This window comes from Microtus oregoni, unplaced genomic scaffold (assembly GCF_018167655.1).
Source record: "Microtus oregoni isolate MIOR12 unplaced genomic scaffold, Mior012 000001F_ref0000356, whole genome shotgun sequence".
NCBI classification, from domain to species: Eukaryota; Metazoa; Chordata; class Mammalia; order Rodentia; family Cricetidae; genus Microtus; species Microtus oregoni.
In genome coordinates, this window is record NW_024543060.1 from 67,682,655 (window position 1) to 67,703,862 (window position 21,208).

General features: G+C 39.6%; 1 protein-coding gene across 2 annotated transcripts in view; it reads right to left on the reverse strand.

The window, feature by feature from the left end:
* Ptprr (protein tyrosine phosphatase receptor type R) overlaps positions 1–16,244 on the reverse strand; it is a 235,564-nt gene extending 219,320 nt beyond the window's left edge. For both annotated transcript variants that reach the window (XM_041673784.1, XM_041673776.1), the window contains exon 1: positions 15,731–16,244. In XM_041673784.1, the coding sequence (XP_041529718.1) occupies positions 15,731–15,788 (58 nt within the window). In that variant the 5' untranslated portion in view covers positions 15,789–16,244. The remainder of the gene's footprint in view (positions 1–15,730) is intronic.
* Positions 16,245–21,208: the final 4,964 nt, after the last annotated feature.

A 21,208-nucleotide genomic window follows, 5' to 3' on the forward strand; every position in this document is an offset into this window, starting at 1 on the left:
TTTCGGGGCATAAGCTAGCCGAGCAGGCGGCTGGGGTGCTGGGGACGAAGCCCCGCCGCCCTTATTACTACAATAATACAATGATGAGGCTTCAGAGAGGGCTCAGCGGTTGAGAGTATGGCCTCTTTTTGCTCAGAAATTAAGTTGTTCAGTTGATAACACTCATTTAGGGAGACTTACAACCACCTGTAATTTCACCCTCCAAAAAAATAATCAGTTGCCTCTGAGTTTCAGGGAAACCTGCACCCATATACAAAAATACCCACAGAGACATGCACATAATTTAAAATAAAATACAAATTAAAATTGACAAATATGACATTAAAATTTTTGTTATGTGTAGTATTAGGGGCGCGGGGCTGCGTCCCCAGCACCCCAGCTGCCTGCTTGGCTAGCTTATGCCCCAAAATAATTACACGGAAACTGTATTCTTTTAAACACTGCTTGGCCCAGTCTCTTCTAGGCTAATTCTCACATATTAATTTAGCCCATTCTAATCATCTGTGTGTAGCACCCCAAGGTGCACTTACCAGGAAGATTCTAGCCTATGTCCATCCTGGGTCGGAGCTTCATCCCGGGAGCGGGGCATGGTGTCTCTCTCAGGCGTCTGCTCCCAAGAGGAAAGCTGTCGAGACTCTGAGCTCACTTCCTCTTCCTCCCAGCATTCTGTTCTGTTTACTCCTCCCACCTATCCTCTAACCAATAAAATGGGCCAAGGCAGTTCCTTTATTAGCCAATGACCTTCCTCCATCATTTCCCCTTTTTCGGTTTAAACAAACAAACAAACAAAAGGCTTTAACTTTAACATAGCAAAATTACATATAACAAAACAGTTATCAAGTAAAAGTTACAATAATCTTTATCATAACTAAGGAAAACTATAACTAACTATTCTTAAATTCATCAAAGACTCCAAAAAGATACAATACTACATAAGCAAACAAGAAAAAAGCAACTTTTAAAACTCTAGAAATGACAGAGACATCTTGCTGCCTGGACAGTCACCCAAAGTTCTTTTGTACCGTTGGGGCATCCATCTTCAGCCTTCAGGCCCATGCTATCCAGCAGACATTTCCATAAAGCAGGAAAATTCAAAGTCAGTTCAGTCACTATCTGTTGTGTCCTGAAGAATGTCTCGCAGACTCTTTCACGAATCAGGAACCCCGAAAGATCATCTCACCTTAGGCAAGTTCAGTAGTCCTCTCTCTGTGGGTTCTCTGTGTCCAGTTTATGCAATAGTCCAGGCAAGAGCAGTTTCTTGCCCAAATGGCTATCAAACTCCATAACGAGCCTCTTCGATGCCCATCTTCCTCTTGAAGTAGATTGGTGCTGCCAGGAGCAGAGTGTCTCATTGTCATGAAAAGTCCTCAGTTATTAAAACATTAAATGTCCTATTCTGTAATCTTTGAAAGACATGAAGAATGTCTATCTAAAATATATCTATATATCTAGAAAATATTAACTAACATGACTACAAACTTGACTATTATGATTATCTATCAACAACCTATATTTCCTAATTATACATTACATTTTAATAATGAACTACACAATCACAATACCTTAATAAAGATCAGAAATACATATACATATAACAAAATTGACCTTAAATTTCAATCAATAAAGCAAAATCTATACTAATGCAAATTATTCATATCTATATCATATCCCCCTTTAAATGTAAAAGAACATTTATAAACATTTTTTTGGGAATATGGGCGCAGTTATTTCTCTCCAAACTGCTTCCTGCTGAATGGGGGCGTTGTTAATTAGGTCTTTCATGGTATAACCTGTGTGCTAGTTTCATCTCAGTTGGCAGTTGAGCAAAGCAATTTCTGAAGGTGTTCACACCAACCCTTCAGGAGAGCATGGTCCATCATACCAAATCGGAATAGAAGAAATGAACAGCGTCTCATCCTCTGTGAAAACAAAATAAGAAACTCCTTTCCAAAGTATCATGTCCTTAGATCCAAATTTCAAAGTCAAGGCATCAAAATATCTATGTTGGATTAGTTCAGCAGCATTTATAAATAAATATCTTTTAGCAGCTGTTGCTCCTTCCTCAGCATTCAAACAATTCAAAGAGAGCATAATAGCATACAGTATCGAAATTCTCTGTGTATTTTCCATCTTTGTGCAGCTTTGTTTTAACCTCTATTTTGTTTATTTTTACTTTTAACTCTTTGCTTTTTGAGACAGGTTCTCTGTATCTTTGACCTGAAGTAACTCTGTAGACCAGGCTGTCCTTGATCTCTCAGAGATCTGCCTGTCTCTGCCTCCCAGGCATTGGGATTAAAGGTGTACACTATTACACCTTGAACTCACAGAGATCTGTTTGTCTCTGCCTTCTAGGCACTGGGATTAAAGGCGTGTGCTACCACACACAACAACTCTCTTCCTTTTTTTTGTTTTTTACTTTAAGAACTTCAACTTTTAGTCTGCATATATTTTTAACACACTTTAAACCATTCAGAAATTTTCTCTGTCTTTGAATCTCTCTTTACTGTATATCTCTCTTTTTCTGACCACATGAATCTTTAATTTACCAAGCAATCTCAGTAGGACTAAAGGCATGGCTTTGCCAGCTAGATCCAGTCCATTCCTTAGCTTTCCAGCCTCATGGCGGATATACAGGCTGTAGCCATGTTTACTGCAACAACTGTATGGCATTTCAAGGTCCCTGCCAGCAAGTGAGCTACAACAAACAACACTCAAGTCCTCTCTCAGTAGCCGGCCCTCCTGCCTCAAACAGTCAGAGTTTGCCCTGGCAGGATGGCCCAGAAAGCCGGCATTTTTAAACGGCGCAGCTTTTTTCCTGCTATGGCTGAAAACCGAAAAGCATGCGTTCAGCTTTTCATCAACACCGTTTAAGTGTTTCGTGGCAGGACCTCTTAATGAGCTGCAGGCTTTGCAGCTAAAGCTGAGTCAGGAAGCCTCTCTTAGATGAAAGCGCATGCTTGCCTCTAACAAGCAGAGCAGACCCGAGAACACAGCAAGTCTAGTTGCCATCAAACAAATCGTAGCACTTTACTCCAAATGCTCTATTCAAAAGCTCTGTCTCCAGCAGGAGCCAGACAGAGATCGCAATGGCGGCACAGCCCCAGGAAGTCGCGCTTTAAAATGACACAGTGTTTTTTTCTGCTACTGTTGCCGAATCAGGAAATCTCTCTACAGCACGCCACCAACAAACAGCAAAAATCTGTGTTAAACTCTCTCTCCCTTATTTTTAAGCCTTCTCAGGTTTTTTTAGTGGGTTTAGTCCATCACGTGGGGCGCCAACTGTAGTAATAGGGGCGCGGCACTGCGTCCCCAGCACCCCAGCTGCCTGCTCGGCTAGCTTATGCCCCAAAATAATTACACGGAAACTGTATTCTTTTAAACACTGCTTGGCCCAGTCTCTTCTAGGCTAATTCTCACATATTAATTTAGCCCATTCTAATCATCTGTGTGTAGCACCCCAAGGTGCGCTTACCGGGAAGATTCTAGCCTATGTCCATCCTGGGTCGGAGCTTCATCCCGGGAGCGGGGCATGGCGTCTCTCTCAGGCGTCTGCTCCCGAGAGAGGAGAGCTGTCGAGACTCTGACCTCACTTCCTCTTCCTCCCAGCGTTCTGTTCTGTTTACTCCTCCCACCTATCCTCTAACCAATAAAATGGGCCAAGGCAGTTCCTTTATTAGCCAATGACCTTCCTCCATCAGTTATGAGAAAGACACTGAGTGAAAGCTGGACAAAAACTATCTACAGATTGGGAGGAAGTAATTTCAAGCCGCAGAGCTGACAGTGAACCAGCCATCTCAAAATTCATCAGTTGGCAGAAAAACTAATGTCAAAATGGGATAAAGACCTGACATACATGAAAGAGATGCCTAGGTGGCTAAAAAGTGAATGAAAGTATGTTCAAACTTAGTAGTTATTGGTGAATGCATATTTAAAGAATTTAGAAATTCTAAAGTGAAAAAGGCTAGTAACATTCAGTACTGGAAAGAATCGAGAATAAAAGAAAGCTTCAGACCTTACTGGTGGGAATGAAAACAGACAGAGGCACTCTGGGAAGGATTTTGATGGATTTTATAAAATTCAACATGTACTTACATATGAAACAGCAAGTTCCTGTCTCTGCACACTCACCCTAAAAAAATCCTGGATAAATCAACCTTATAGTCACACAAAATATTTTTGAATTTTTGTCTCAACTCTGTTTTTTGATCACTCTTAATGGAAATAACTCAAAGAGCCTCCAAGTGGTTAATAAATAAACTATAGTGATCTGCACAGAGAAGTCTCACTCATTCATAAGAATGAATGAATCATTGATCTGCATGACATGAATAAATATGAAAGGCTTTACACTGAAAGTGTCAAAACATCATTGTGCCTTCCATTTAATTGACATTCTCAAGAGAAAAGACTCTGTTGTGATGAAGAATAAATCAATGATCATTAGCATGTGGGATCTGGGTAAGGGAAGAAAGAATGAGAAGCTGAGTTCCACGGGAAGGTAGGAGGAGATGCAACCCAATGTACAAGCATGGGGTGCTCTACCAGGAGGTAGGAGGAGATATGATCTAGTGTACGGCATGTGATGTGGGATTCCCCTCCATGTACTGTGATTAGCATTAATGAATAAAGAAACTGCCTTGGTCTGTTGATAGGACAGAACTTAGGTAGGTGGGGAGGATGGAACTGAATGCTGGGAGAAAGAAGGGCCATGTCAGGAGATACCATGGATCAGGGGCCAGAAGTAGAGATGCTGGAACTTTGCTGGTAGGCCACAACCTCATGGTGATGCACAGAATAATGGAGATGGGTTAAATTAAGATGTAAGCGCTAGCCAATAAGAAGTTAGAGCAAATGGGTCAAGTAGTGATTTAATTAATACAGTTTCTGTGTGGTTATTTTGGTTCTGGGCAGTAGGGACAAACAAGTGGACTTCCTGCAACAGGCATGGGGTGAGCATTTGCTCAGAGTAAAGCATCACTATAAGGTATTTGAGAGATAGACAAGTTCACAGACCTTTTAGTTTTGTGGTGAAGGTTAAAGAATTAGCTGTTGATGTTTCTGTTTTCTGTTTGCAAAGCGGGAAGAAGCCACGTCACAAGTGAGTGAACATAGGAAAAATGCTGGAGGTTAACAGAACAGAAAAACGAGAAATTTCACACAAGATATGTGCAAGCATTTTCCCTATGTTGATGGCCCAGTGACAATTTTTGCTACCTTTCAGGGATGCAGTGTTTTTCATAGAATGGTTAGGAAGTGGCTTTTTTAAAGCCACACATCTGCATTTAAAATAAGAGTACTTTTGTTATAAAAAGCAACATTTGCATGAGAATAACCAATGAACTTTGCTAGTCATAAAATTACAGGATTGAAATTACCTTCTGGATATGACCCTAATAACATGTGAAGAGATCTTTCACAAATGAATGAGAGAAATGTACGCAATTACATGGGTGAGCCTGAGGACATTGCCATGTATTATTTCAAATTCAAAGTAGGCTGTTCCTAGACATGGAAGGTAGAGCAGCCTTTTGAACACCCCTCAGAATGAGTCTTTGCACTGCAAATTTTATGAGGCTGACTTACAACAGGAAAAAGTATGAAGCAACATTTTTGAAACACCCTTCTCTAAAAGGAACACGCAAAACAGGTCATTGGACTATCCAACAATTGTGTTTTAAGCATTTAGCCCTTTCTTCTCTAAAGAGGAGAGATAAATGAGTAGCTACCAGGAGCTTTTCTTGCAAATGTCTACATAAAAACATGCATCCATAAGCAAACTATAAATGGATTTAAATAAAAATTGGAATTCATTTAGACAGATTTTGCTTACTCTTGATTTTTCTCTGAAAATGCTTTTCCATGCATATAAAAAAATGACTTCTTGGCACTTCTGGAAGCAACCAGCTCAAGAAGTTAAAGCCTTGAATACAAAAAGAAAATATTAGAAAAAAATCTTCAGTCACTTTGTAATTATATTGGGAATGATTGTCCCAAACGTTGCTACAATGTCAATCTTCTGTCAAAAATAGGCATCTTATTAGCACTGAAACTTACATGTTATAGCTTCCCAAGACATGATGGTCAAGGTCTGTTAGAATGACATCTCAAAGCCCAAGTCATGCTCACTCCAGTTTATCATAATGAGAGATTATGCAGACATAATAACTGTGCATGCATGTCAAACTAGTTTTGTTGAATTCTGTTTGCGCATCTTTTTATGCTCTAACAACGTATCTATGAGTGTGTATACATATTTATTCTATATCCTGACACCAGACAATTTGATGACAATATTTGTCCTTAAAGACAAACTCTATTGTTACAAAAGTAAAAATAAAACCAGTATTTCTGGAAGATGATAAAATCACATTTATTAAAATTTCAAATTCACACAGGACCCAACAGGTTTAAAATAGAAAGAAATACTCATTGAGGACTAATTTCCCAGCACTCTAATGTATAGGCACTTACTACTACGATGTGAAAACACAGTCTTGGGAGGTGATGGGCTGCTAAACATTCCATGGGTCTAACTAGTGATGTATCCCATTCATCTCCATTAACATTTAAAACAACAGCAGCCGAGCAATGTCTATTTGGGTAGAACTGGATCTATTCTCTGTTTCCATAAGGACCAGAGCCCTACAATAAGGGATGACTTCAGTTAAAGCAACTGTAGACTCTTCCTATGCATTCTCTGATACAATCACTTCCACATTTTCTAAGCATTCAATTAGGGGCAGGAAACAAAGCAATTCCTGTCCCTGCTTCCATACCAGTATAAAGACACTGAGCGACCCCTGCTTCTTCCTAATGTTCTCGTCCATTGAAAGTGAAGGAGTGCAGTGAGAAACTCTGACATCCATTGAAGGAAAATCACTGTGTGCTGTGTTGGTGGCAAAATCATTACAGAAGGTTCCTCTCATGTTTCTGGAGTATTGCTCAGCTTCAATAGAGTTATTTTTCATCGAATACATGTCTGTTACAGAGTGGAACACAATACAATAGCAGAACCATTTGGGGCAATGACAACTAGAATAAGTCACGAAGACTGAGAAACCTCAGACTTTGCTGGAAGAGGAACAATTTCTATCAGCTCAGACAGAGCTGGCTATCTCCCAGTGGCTGAAAAACTGAGTTCATTGCTTGAAAGGGAGGTTGACAGAAATGTGTTAAATTCTAAAAAGGTGTTACACGAAGACCAAGATCTGCCCTCTTGGAGGAAGCCAGAATACAGAAATCTTTCCATATGCCTAGCATGCTGAGAAATGGGAACCTTTTTCTATTTCTGAAAGAAATTCCTGAAGAAGCTCCAGGAATTAAGTTCCATGGGTATACACTGAGTAATGAACTAGTAAATCTAAATTTTATATATGCTCATTGTGACAGAAATAATTAAATGCAACTATTTGTAAATAGTGATAGTGATTAAGAACTGTCTTGTTGACTTTTAAAAAACATTTTCTTTAGAATAGCACACAAAGTAACTCCTTGTTTCTATAGCAGTATCCTCTAGTTGCCTAGGAAGATGGTCTCCAATTTTAAAACATAGTATCCGCTTTAAGAATAGTGTTCATAACAGGTGAGGAGTTATTTTTAAACAGGGATGGAGTGATGGTTTAGTGGGTGGGAACACTTGCTACCAAGGCTGAAGACCTGAATTCCATCCATCAGACCTACGTGCTAGGGGGGACCCAAGTCTCACAAGTTGTTCTCTGATGTTCATACCCACACTGCAGCACACACACACACCAAACATTATGAAAACAGGGAGGAGGCAGAAATCCTTAATAAATAAATAAAAAAAAGAAAAAAAAATACAAATTTTCATAAAAATAAAAAAAGAAAACATAGAAATTAAAATCTTGTCTTAATAAAAATACTGATAAAAACACCCACTAAGAGAGGAGGGAGGTTCTTAGTTGGCCTCTCAGAGATCTCTGCCCACTCTTCTTTGCCCACAATTGGAAATTGGAAGAATGTTTGGTTAAACACCAGGCTAACACTTCTAGTCCACCATATCCTATGCCCTGTTCACCTGAAATGAATGCCAATAAGCTAAGCTGGTGCTCTTTGATGAATTTTTTAATCAATCAATCAATCAATAAAAATCTTTCAAACCATCTTATGGTAGTATTGTATTTGGCCCACCCCACAAAACAACTTTATCAGATAAACGTTACCCAACGATGGAAGCTGACCACTTATACACACGAGATCATGCTCTGTTCTGTCTCCCATCAAGAACTGGATCACTAACATGGCAAAATAGCCGCTGGGTCTTATTCTTTCTGTATATATCGATGTTGGGCCAGTGAATGATTCTGGGTTGCTCTTCCTGTTTAATAAGCACTCCTTTCCAAGGAATGGCCAGTGCTTTAAAATCATCCCAAACCATTTTCTCTTACTTAAGTCAAAAAATGGACATTGCTGTGGAGATGAACCAAGAAAAACATAATTCACATCCAATTGAACTGGACGTTTGCCTCAGTGCAACCAGACATATTGATCTAGGGTTGTTTGGTATAAATGATTAGTTTTGCTTTGCTGCTGGCCCAGGCAGCTGCATTTTTAATGACTATCACGATCTTCGTATATCAAAATGAAATGAGATTTGATTGTGAAGAAAGTCTAAACAGTCATTATGAGCAAAAATTATTTAGATGGAAAGTGCTGGTGTTCATAATATGAATTAGCTAATTGTCTTTCTGTGGCAAATATCGTTACTGTAATAGGCACTTCCAGTAACATTGTATGGGGCATAAGCATTTGAAACTTTGATTTTAAAATAGCTTATTATAATTTTTTTCTTTTGCAAAACTACTGGGAAACATCAGTGACATTCTAAGTGTGCCAACATTTGTAAGCACCTGGATCTTTCAAAATCTCCTTTTGAAGGAAAATTGGGTTTTCTCTCTCTCTTTTGAATTTGACTTCACAAAATATATTTCAATAGATGTAACAATAAACTTATCCAAAACTATGTCATCCATATTTCAATGAATAGTAACAGTGATATGAATGGAATTTTGATGTGTGATCTTATGATCTTTTTAAGTGACCATTTCATGATTCACAAAATATTTTTCATTCTGTGTATATGTTTCCCATAAAATGTGATTAAACAAGATTTTATAAAGCTACTTATACATAAAATGAGAAGAGGAAAAAAACTATACAACCACCCAACTACTCAGACATTTCATGTCCGTGGTTAGATTCTTGTTTGGGGCAGGAAAAGAATGTAGGATCATTTTTAAATTTTTATCTTAATTTTGAATATAGATAGAATCTGTGCCTCCTCTTATAAGACAGATAATAGTCAACTGATAATCAGAACTAGTAATATCAATTGTATTTCTTAGTATACTATTATTGTCCCTTTTTTATCTCCTGTCTTGAGGTTTTTTAATGAAAATTAATCTGATTACTATTATAAACTTGTATAAAACTTATAGAAGAATGTCTACTCAACTAAGAAGAGGTCATCATATAACTCTTGTATAAATTGCACTATGCATTCGGAAAGCAAACTTACAATCTATTTGCAAATCAAACCTGTTCCTTATTCATTTTATTATAGCAAATAAATATAATTAACTGGAGAGAAAAGTAAATTGTATCCTAATTAAATTAATGTATAATCTACTTGTATATATTATCATTATTTTCACCATATATATTTATTTATTCATTGAAAATGTATTGATAGAACAATGAATAGCAAAGAAAGTTCTATGAAGTAAGTATGCAAAGGTAACAATTATAATTCTAGTTTTCTTTAAAAGCATTAAACCATTGATTTACTGCATTGCTACAGGAATGTACCTGCCTATGAGGAAAATGTAAGCAAGTTGCTTGAATGAGGTAGGGTGTCAAGGAGGATTCAAAGTAGGCACTATATAATTAAAAGTTGAAGTTATAGTAAGAGCTGTCTTGAAAAAAATATAATAGGGTAGTTAAGAAAAAAATAACGTGAAAAAGGAGGCAAAACATGTCAATAACAGAATTTGGTTATCAGTCTGACAATACTATGAAATGGAGAGAATGTTGACAGAAAATATGACTACAGTTACTCTGATTGAGAAAGACTTTGTAATGCCTGTGTATTTGGATTTTACAGCAGGTAAGGGAAAAAGCAACAGCTTTGTTAGATAACTGTATAAAAAGACTCACACGTTTTTAGAATTTACTTAGGACATTATTATGAAAGACAGGTTCAGCATGAGATTGATTAGTAGTAACAAGGATCCAGATCTCAATGCAGTGGCATGGACTTGAAGGGGAGAAGACTTGAGTTTTAAGAATTGAGAATGTTCAGCATCAAAGCAGCATAGGTAGACTGTTGTAGTTTGAGCATAAGATGTCCCCCATAGGCTCATGTGTTGGCATGCTTGGTCTCCAGTGCGTGAAGTCCTGAAATCTTTAGAAGGTTGAGCCATACTGGAGGCAGTAGGTTACTGGGGCAGTATGGCCTGAGATTTTTATAGCCTGATTCCACTTGTTCACAATTGTGGATACAATGTAACCAGCTTTTTTTTTTTTTTTTTTGCTTCTGCTCTCAGGCCTTCACAACCATGATAGAATGTATTTCCTAAAACTCTAAACCAGAATACCTATTTCATACCTTCAGCTGTTTCTTATGCTGTATTTTGTCACAGTGATGATCAGTACAAAGGGTCTAGGATGAGTTATTGGTTTCAGGCTTAGGTGAAGCTGAGGATCTTGGCATTATTCTCTGCGACATGGAAGATTAAAAATAAGGGATTATAATGTCATGTGTGGAGTATAAACAGTTGGATGTTACATTCTTTTGGAGTATCCAATGAGTCTAGGTAGTGGTAAGCAAGGTATTAGAGTTCAGGAGACAAATTTAAGCTAAAAATAAGGATTTGGGGATCTCTGACATGCAATTCTAAATATAATTATCCAATGAGATTAAGTAGAAAATAAAAAGAATATCTTGAGAACACCAACATTAAATAATATTCAAAAATTAGAAACATTTATACCAAGGACCACTTTGGTGTGTTGCAGTTTTCTTGAAGATTGAAACATTCTATCCTGCAGGGAAGATCCTTAAACCAGAAAATTAGCTTCAGGAAGTCCCTGAAACTAGCCAGATTGACTAGGCCCCTCCCTCCCAAGAGAAAATATTAAAGGTAAGCAGAGCTACAAAGAAGATTCTGAGACCAGACCATCTGCCCAGAAGAGGTTTAGAACAAACAAGTCACCTAGAAATGACACTTTCAAGCCTGTTGTAGTGCAGGGTGCAGTATGCTCCAGGTTCCCAGTTTTTTTTTTTTCTGAATTGTCATCCATACCAGGGTGGTCTTTGGTGATGCATGCAACTATCTTTGAGTCATTTCTTCTCATGTAAGTAAATCCTCACCCTTATTACTGTAAGTCACCCCCACAAAACTCATTGGTTCACCAAATTAGACTTTGGTGGTATTTGTACTTTGGTCTGTCATTGGATCCCTACGTGAGAAAAGTAGGCATATGTGTGTTTCATCTCCCCAGGAAAAGTCTTGTCACACAACACCCTATGTACTAGACAGGACATGATATCTGATAAATACAGCCAAAATCAAAATAGACAAATAACCCTCAAGGACTTACATTTCCATGTAGAGAAGGGAACACAATAAACAAACAAGAAAAGTATTTTTATGCTAGATGGTATGACCTCTGGGAAGGAAATTGAGGAAGGGTTGATATCAGTCTAAAAGAGGGGAATATGAAGGACACTCAGAAGAGAAATTGCCACTAAAAAGGTAAAATTTTGGTAAAGACCAAAATCTAAAATCATTGATAGGTTAAGCCATGAAATGACTTTCTTCAACAAAGTAAAAAAAATATGCAAGATACATACATGCCTGATATTTTCGAGGAAGAAGGAGACCAATGTGACCAGAGATTGGTAAAAAGAAGAAAGTAATGGGGTGGGGGGGGTATATGTGAAAGACAATGGACGAAGAAAATCCAACAGGTCCGGGGAATTAAGGACTGTGTTGGTTTTGGGAAATCTTTGATTTTGAACTACCAAAAGGCACTATAAAATCATAAAGTATTTTACATTATTTTCTTGGTAGTCTGCTGTTTTACTTGAGCATGCGACTTCGCAAATGACTTCCTAGATCCTTATGACTCCATGACAGGAACTCTGACCTTTTAGAAGACTAGATAAATTTGCTAAGTAGTTCTCTGGAGGTCAAAGGGTACCTTTGAGACACATCCTGAAGAAGTGTGTGTAATTTGGGAAGTACAAGGTGGAAATCTGCGGTCCCCTTTTTCCAATGCCGAGGGCAGTGTCATGGGTTGAAGTCAGCCTTTCTCTTATCACAGCATTCAGCTGGGAAGGGAAGCTTTTAGAAGATAACTTTAAGGCTATCAGGAGAAATTTACTCCTTGGCTTTGAAAATACTACCACATTATCATAATCTCCTCAATTGGAATATGACTCACTGGGCCAAGGATGAGAGGGAGGACTGAAGTAAACAAGCTGTCTGTGGATCTTCCACACAGTTATTCTTCAAGCAATTTTATCATTGGCGTGGCTTTTAGTTGTTTCTAGCATGTATATAATGTGGGCTTCTGAACTGGAATATATTTGTGACACTGGATCCCAGAAGGTGTGAAGAATAAGGGCAGGCAAGCAAAAAGGATTTGTCACCACTAACTTGATAGTGTCCTGTTCTATTAGATCTGGTTTTGCCTGAGTTTCCAGCCCTTATTTTACGATGACAGAAATGATGGCATCTTTGTGTGCTCCATAAATGGCAGAAACTGGCTGATGGCATGGGATGAAAGTATTCTTGGTTGTATTAGGAATTTGATTTTCATGGTCTATGCAGTAATAGATCTGGAAACCTGATTTTCCCCCCTGTTCTAGACTATGTTGTCAGTTTTATTGTATCTTGTTATTCTTGCCTGTAGCATGAACAACTGGATGTACAATAAGTAAAGTTGTTTCCTAATATCTAAGGCAATTATCTGTCATATAACATTCAACTTCTCTATCAAGCTATGAGCTTTGCATCTCCTTTGGCTTATCTTATGCAGGAATGACAACTTCATTGCACACTGTAATCCCTTCGTACAGACATTGCAAACAGATCACGATGTTTACCCCCTATTGATACTGACAGGCCTCAGGGTCACCACGCCATAGGCAGCCATGCCAGGTAATTGGAGATAACACTCATATTGAAAGTGATTTGCAGCCTTATCCTTAAAGACATGGCCATGCCCCAGGCGACAATTCCCAGTACAGTTGAGAACACTTACATCTCATCCCATTATTTAATTTATCCCATTTCTAGAGCATTCTTAGATACCATCATTTGTGCCACCATTAAGTGGTTCCTAGTGGCCTGGGCATAAGTGATAGGGATCAATTAGCTTTTCAGCCCAGAGGCTAAAATGTACAAATGTCTCTGCCTTCCTTTGTACAGCCAGCCTGAGACCTGGGAGTGTGGCTCTCTTCATAAGAGATAAACTCAGACATTCAACAAGTAAAAGGCTTAGAGGCTTCTTGATCTTTGTTCTCCTAGCCACTTATATTCTTATTACCAAATTCGATGGGAGCATAGATCAAGAAATCTGTGTTTATCTGAGTTCTAATGAAAAGCCCAAACAGTATTATTAGGTAACCGTGATGTATTTTAATCTGATGACAGCTTGTGACCCACAAATTGCTGTTTAAAATTAAATTGAATCCAAAATGAAGCTGGCAAGACAACTACAATATCAGACTTGCAATCTGTTTTGACAAAACCCCATCCTAAAGCACTGTATTAGACAATGAATGCACATGCAGCTTACTGCAACTGAAATCTGAAACATATAACAGTGCACTTGTTGCCTTAGGAAGCTAAAATTGTTTGCTCTTATTTTTAGTCTTTCTGAAAATTAAGAAAAAAAAAACCAGAGTGTTTTGCTTTGACGTTGGCAACACCCCCTAGGCAAAGCTGCAGGTATCACCAGGGAATACAGATTTCTAGGTTTCCCCTCTGATGAAAAAAAGTCCTCTATTTTCCTTATCATTAGGGTTCATCTATAACAAATTAGTAATATTTTTTCACACATTTAACATCGAGTCTATTTATAACTTAATGATTATAACTACCTAAGATGCATACATTACAATCCTGAATATGTATTTATATATAATTATCAAAAATAACTACACTGATGTTTTTATCAGATAATTAATGATTTAACTTGATAGCAATGAAAACTTTTTTTGGCAATGGTTAGTTCTGTCAGGGGTGGCATTAAATACTGTGGGATGGAAAACAAGAACAGCCTGTATGCTTTTCACCCTATATTTTAACATTAAGTAATTATATATGGCAATGAAGTAATTCATTATAGTTGTTTCCTAATAATTTAATAACCGAGTTATAGCTTTTTCTCCCACTGATTTTCAAGATACTGGAGAACCACCTAAAACTCCACAATGTAATGCTGCAATTATAATAATTAACATGCATGCTTAATTATAGTCTTATTTCTATACATCGTTTGCTTCTAAATTCACAGAGCATTTAAGCAATCGCTAGGAAAAGAAAGTACTATATTTTATTCCCGTTATTGCAAATATGGAAAAACAGCACCCACTCTTTTAAAGAACTACCACAAGGATTACTGTCTCACAGCCATGTTTTGTGCTTATGGACACAGTAATATAATGCACCCCCACTCAATATACTTAGAGAAATAAATGTGTATGAACGGATGAGAACCAAACTCAAAGAAAGGCTATAGGGATATTGCATGGGCAATTGCTGTCATAGCAGGGTCCCTTAAACAGCTCTGGCTTGTTTTATTTTGGTGGTGGTGGTGGTGGTGTGTGTGTGTGTGTGTGTGTGTGTGTGTGTGTGTGTGTGTGTGTGTGTGTGTGAAAATTATACAGAGTGCAGTCCAGCATGCCTGTTCACTGTATTAGAGGTGCCAGGTGACACTGAATATAAAATCCCGAGGCACTTTATCTGGCTTGCGTCCCTAGACCTGATATCGTTTCTCGTATCGAATCTATTTTTATTTGGTTGCATTCTCTCCCTGTCTCTCTTCCAGTCTATTCTATGAAGACAGTGATAAGCCCTAGCTTGGTTTCTGAGTGTGGCTGGGTTTATCTTTACTGACTGCGGATACTGACCATGGTGCTGAAAGGGAGAAAAGGCTCCCATTTGGAACCTTTCTTGACTCTTATTGGTTCAGAAAATTCGAGTGACAAGGGCAGGAGCCCAAACAGCCTGGAGCAGCGCTGTTAATAAACCATGTATTTGGCTGTTAGGGGTAGAGATGTGGTTCATCAGGTTACAGTCAGAGCATCCCTGTGAGCGCTCGCTCACTAAACCGTGGAACCTTACAGATGTAGCTGCTGCAGTAGAGAGGGCTCTATCCAGCAGGATGTCTGGTCTCTCTCCTGCAAACTGTGCAACCAAGTGCAAAGCCTAGAAGCACAAGCAGGGGAGCTGGATGGAGGGGCGAAACAAATCTACATTCAAATTTAAAAATGTTCACTCGTAGTCGTGCAAGGTAAAAATGAAGTGCTGATTTTAGCATAAGTTTTCAGGTCCAGCCAGCCCTTCCAACAGGTGCACTCTCTCACCCCTCAGATGCTATCCCAAACCTTCTTCTGCTAGGCAAGCTTTCCCGGGAGTCCTTAAGCATGCTTCTCATCTTACCCTCAGCTCCAGCTCTGAGCCCCGCAAGCCCTTACCTGCAGCGTGAAGATTAAGAAGCAGGCACAGCGCCGGGAAACCGACTGCTCTCCTCATAGTGTGTGCATTGAGGGGCGGAGGAGAAACTCCGCCGCGACCCCACTCCAAGCAAAGTGTTGTTTGAGAGGACCACTGCCAAGAGTCCTCTGATCCCAGGCATCCGATGAAAGGGTCCTCGGCTGGGGTTCGCAGAACGGTGTGTGGCGCCGCCGACAGAGCCCAGCTCTGGCTTCACCTCCCTAAGGGGTGGGCAGGATGCTGCGGGTGATGGGGACTCGAGGCGGGCGGGGGCAAGGCACTCAAAGAAGATGAGAGCTTGGCCTTCTGGTAGCCCGCAGCAGGCGGTGACAGTGGGGTGGACTCCAGAGCCAGTCTCGGAGCCAGGCAGCACCTCTGCTGCCAGTGCAGCTAGCAGCAGCCCGACGCGCAGCGGCACTGAGCATGCCCAGCGCCAGCCCTGGCTCAGGAGTTTCAAATCGAAATTCCACCTCTCCGGGTCTTAGCTGAGGCTGGAGGGGGTGCAAGCTCCGCGGGGAGGAGGGTTGGGCTCGAGGCGAGCTTTAGCGACCTGGGTCCCTCCAAAATCTGGGCGTGGGGAGGAGTGAACTGGGGCGGAGAGAGGCGGGGCCGTGTTTACAGAAACCAAAGAGGGAGATGGAAGGAGCCACCCATCTGGGTCCTTTCCTTGCACTAGGTTTACCCGAGGACTTAGCTCACTGTTGGGACTCTTTGCAGGCTGACCAGCTTCGCTGTTTGCTTCTACCTTACAGGAGCAAAGGCTAGCAGCGAGTTCTGGCCTGCTCGAGCAAGCCTGCAGTGTGCAGGTTAGCTGGGTATTCTGAGAGCGCCCCCTTCTTGTCCATTAGCTTTCCTCATGCTTCTTTCCCTCAGCCCTTGTACTTCCAGGAGATTCAAGCTTCAAGTCTGTGATTGTAGTGGCTGAAAGCAGGGAGGTCATACTTACCCGGTTGGGAAGTGTGTCCATGAAAATTGAAGGAAAGAGATGGTCTTTGTTGATTATGGACATAATGTAATGTATACATTATGTCCATATATATATGTGTGTGTGTATACAAATATATACATATTTATTATATATTTCATATAAATGTAACCTATACACTATGATGGAACCTAAGTTAATTATTTCCATAAAATTATCATATATGATATATTACATATGTGATATATAATATACATAACGTGATGGAACTTAAGTCAATTACTATACACACATACGTAATACACATACGTATGTATGTGTATGGGTACTTTGAATGTATGCATGTCTGTCCACCACACCTGTGCCTCATACCCTTGGCGGTAAGAAGAGGTTTGCCAGAAGCCTAGAACTGGAATTCTCGATGGTTGTGAGCTGGGAATAGGACCTGGGTTCTCTGGACTTTGCTAGTCCAGTCTTTTCATCTTTTCATCGATTAGCCATATCTGATCCAGCTGTGTCTTTAGCGAGGCCACGGCACAATGTGTGTGCTTTGAATTTAGAGATTCTTTTTTTTTTTATAAATTTATTTATTTACTATGTTTACAATGTTCTGTCTGTATGTATGCCTGCAGGCCAGAAGAGGGCACCAGATCTCATTACAGATGGTTGTGAGCCACCATGTGGTTGCTGGGAATTGAACTCAGGACCTTTGGAAGAGCAGACGATGCTCTTAACCGCTGAGCCATCTCTCCAGCCCCATGGGTGGAGATTCTTATTAATAAAGTGGTTACTACTCTAAGCCAGCATATCACCTCAGCCAGGCCTCCCTTCCCTATGTGATTTCAGGACTTCATCGTTCTGCTTCTGTCCATGGGTCTAGCTACTGCCTCTTAGTTAATGGACCTTACTTTGGACCACTGCCACAGCAGAGCTTACAGAGGTCTAATTTGCTCCTTTTTTTTTTTTATCAGCAAGCTTTGGGCTAACCTGAGATTATAATGTTTCAGTTTTTTTTTTTTGCCTCTTCCCTGTTTATTGAGCTCTGTCATTTATTTTTTCAGATAGTTCCTTTATCTGCGGCACACATTTCCTCGACTGAGAACCTCTGAATTTTGCATTAACGTACATTGCATAAAATCGTGTTAGCCAAAAAAGAGGTATTAAAAGGTGCTCGTTGAACTGAACTGTGTGTCTCATTCAGCGCTCTCTTCCTCCATCCCCTGAAGATGGGGGCAGCTAATGGGAAAGAAGATAGCCAACAGAGCCTAAATTAGGCGGGGCCTCACGGGATCTGGGTGCTCCGGCGATACCATCTATTTCTTTTAGAATTTATTTTATCCCCAGCTCTGAGAGATAAGGCCAGGAATTGCACTCCAACAGGTAGAGCGAGATGATGACATGTATTTTTTATACCTTGCCAGGCTTTCTCTCCTAAAAATAGAGACATGGGAAGTACTGCACTTGCAAATGATCCACTTGCTCCTGGGAGTATGGTGGGCTTCATTTCTGTAGACTAGAGTTGGACTCAAGCTGTCTTTCCCCTTTACCCCAGAGTCACTTTTGTTACACATCCCTTTACTGTAGAACTTGCTGATATACCCAGAGACTTGCTTATATTCTCTCACCCACACTCCTTCTTTGGCCCTAGGAGGTAACCTTTACAGTGACAGGGACTTTTTTTGATGGATTTACTCACTTTGTGTATCCCAGCTGCCCGGAATAACACCTCACACAGCATCCATGTTCAAAAACAATGAAAGTCATCCAGATGAGAAGCTCCAAAACTGGGGGTAGCCTGGCTGGAATTCTTTCTGAATTATCTACCTCCCAGATACACTATGTACCTGAGCTTGGAGGTATGAGGAATAGAATTCTTCTTAGCTAGAACTTCTGGTATGAGAGCTGTTGCATGGATGGTTTCTGATGGGAAATAATTTCGCTATACTTGCAGAATGTGAGCTGCCCTAATATTTTTCCCCCTCTAAAATAATTTTCAAACTTACCTAAGTCTCTAGAAAGATGGCATTGCTACGGTAATGAGACAGAGCTGCCGGAATGCCAAGAATACTTTGCTTTCCCATAGACAATTCCAACCTTTATTTTGGAGTAATTTAAATTTTCAATCAATGTAATTGGTTATGACTTTGCCAGCAAGCAGCCTGCTGGCTATGTACTTTGCCCAGGGCTACAGGTAGCTGAATGAAAAACCACATGAAAATCTCTTTAACGGGAAAAAAATGTCCAATTTGACTAGAGTAGCTCAGCATGGTAAAAATAACCTTGACTGAGCTGTTATTCTGGCGCCTGGCTATTCATATTACTTTACTCAAAAAAGAAAAAAAAAGTACATGAAGATGGCCCATCAGTTGAGAGTGTCCCAGAATCCACTTTGGGTGGCCCACAACCACTGGTAATTTTCGCTCCAGGAAGTCTAATGTCCTCTTCTGTCAGGCATCTATATGAATAAAGTAAGTCTAATTTCTAATTTAAAATAATTCTTCCCTAAAATACATCCTGATTGCGGTTTCCCCTTTCTCATCTCCTCCCTATCTCCCCACCCATTCAACTCCATATCTTCTCTCTGTCTCTTTTTAGAATCTAACAGGAAAATAAAAAAAAGAAAGAAACGAAAAAGAATAGAAAAGAGAAAGTACAAAAGTCACACACATACATTCACACACATACACACAAAATAACACACACACCCAAACTCACACACACACACACACACACACAAACTCACACACACACACAAACTCACACACACACACACACAAAATAACACAAAGTCAGGAAACAAAATAGACAAGCAAAAGGTCAGTAAGATAACAAAAAAAGCACAAACAAAACAATATGAATAAAAGTTATAGAGATGCCAGTCATCTTCTGTTGGGTATGGGCCATGCTTAAGTGTGCACCCAATGAGATGCCACTGAGAAAAAAAAAACCTAATTTTTGTTTTGCGACCAGTTATTAATTAGAGAAGCTTCTTGATTAGGGATGAGAGCTCTTGTCCTCTTTCCCCTCTCAGTGGCGGGGCCTGTTTGGTTTAAATCTCCGCAGGCCCTGTTCATGCTGCCACAATCTATCTGAGTTCATATGTGTGGCAGTACTGTGGTGTCTAGAAGACACTGTTTCCTTGGTGGCATCCATCACCTGTGGGTCTTATAATCTTTCTGCCTCCTCTTCTACACACAAGCCAAGATGGGAGGGATTTAATGGAGACATCCCATTTAGGACTGAGTGCTCCAAAGTCTCTCACTGTTTGCACATTGACAACTGTGGGTCTCTGCACCTGATCCAATCTACTGTAAGAGGAAAGTTCTGTGATGATGACCGAGCGAGATTGCAATCTGTGGGTACAGTAGAATATTGCCAGGAAGCATTTTATTGCTGTATTGTGAATCAGTAGTGAAGAAGGACACTTAAAAGAATTGAGAAATAGACATTTATTTAGGGGTAGACTCACAAATCAGAATCCTCTGCTTGAATGGAGATCAGAAACAGAATCCTGCAGCTGGAAAAGAGGCCTGGCACATGTTTTACATCGGCATAAATAGCATAGAGGCCACACCTACAGCCTATGAAGTAAAAATATCTTTCTTATTACAAAAGCATCAACAATTTTATATGACTAGATGAACTGATTTATTAATAATATGCTTCCAATGAACTGATCACATGAATATGAAGTAAAACAGCCAAAAATGAATTGAAGAGTTAATAGGGGTGGGGCTTGGAGGAAATGACCTTAGTCTACTTACAACAGATGTGATTTACCCTGATATTTTTTCCTTTGAAATGACTAATTTCAAATCTTACATGGGCCTCTGGGAAATAAGAAAGTCTACGTGTAAAGTCATTTAGAAATATTCTGTGTGTCCACGGGGCTGCATTTCTTTGTCTCTGTCCTGGTACCACTGAGTTGCTTTCCTACTTTAAAGAAGTCTGGAAAAACTACTTCATATTTTTAAAAGGTAGCTCTAATTCAGAACACTGTGGAAGTTACTATGACTGAATCATACAACCAGTACCACCCTATAGATCTGTGTCCTTAATGGAATCATTTGTATTGTAAAGAATTAGTAGAAAATGAACACTCCTTTGTGAGGTAAATCTCAGAGAGATTTGCAAAGGAGAAACACTTCAGAGACATCTTTCAAAATAAATTTGACCTGAGCTGGAGAAACAGATCAGGGGTTAAGAGCACTAGCAGCTCTCCCCAAGAGGTCCTGAGTTCAATTCCCAACACCTACATGGTGGCTCACAACCATTGAACAGTGGGATTTGATGCTGTCTTCTGGCATAAAGATATACATGCAGAGACAGAGTATTCATATGCATAAAATAAACTTTAAAAAATTTGACATGATGAGCTTCCACATTAACCAGCCTGTATGTGGTTGAAACCATTCGCTGAAGCCACCTTCTTAGGAAGCTTGAAATGGATAAGTCCAATTTATTGACTAGGTTTTCTATTGTGTAGTGTTCTATTATTTGAATATAATCATGGCCAACATTCATTAAAGGTTTT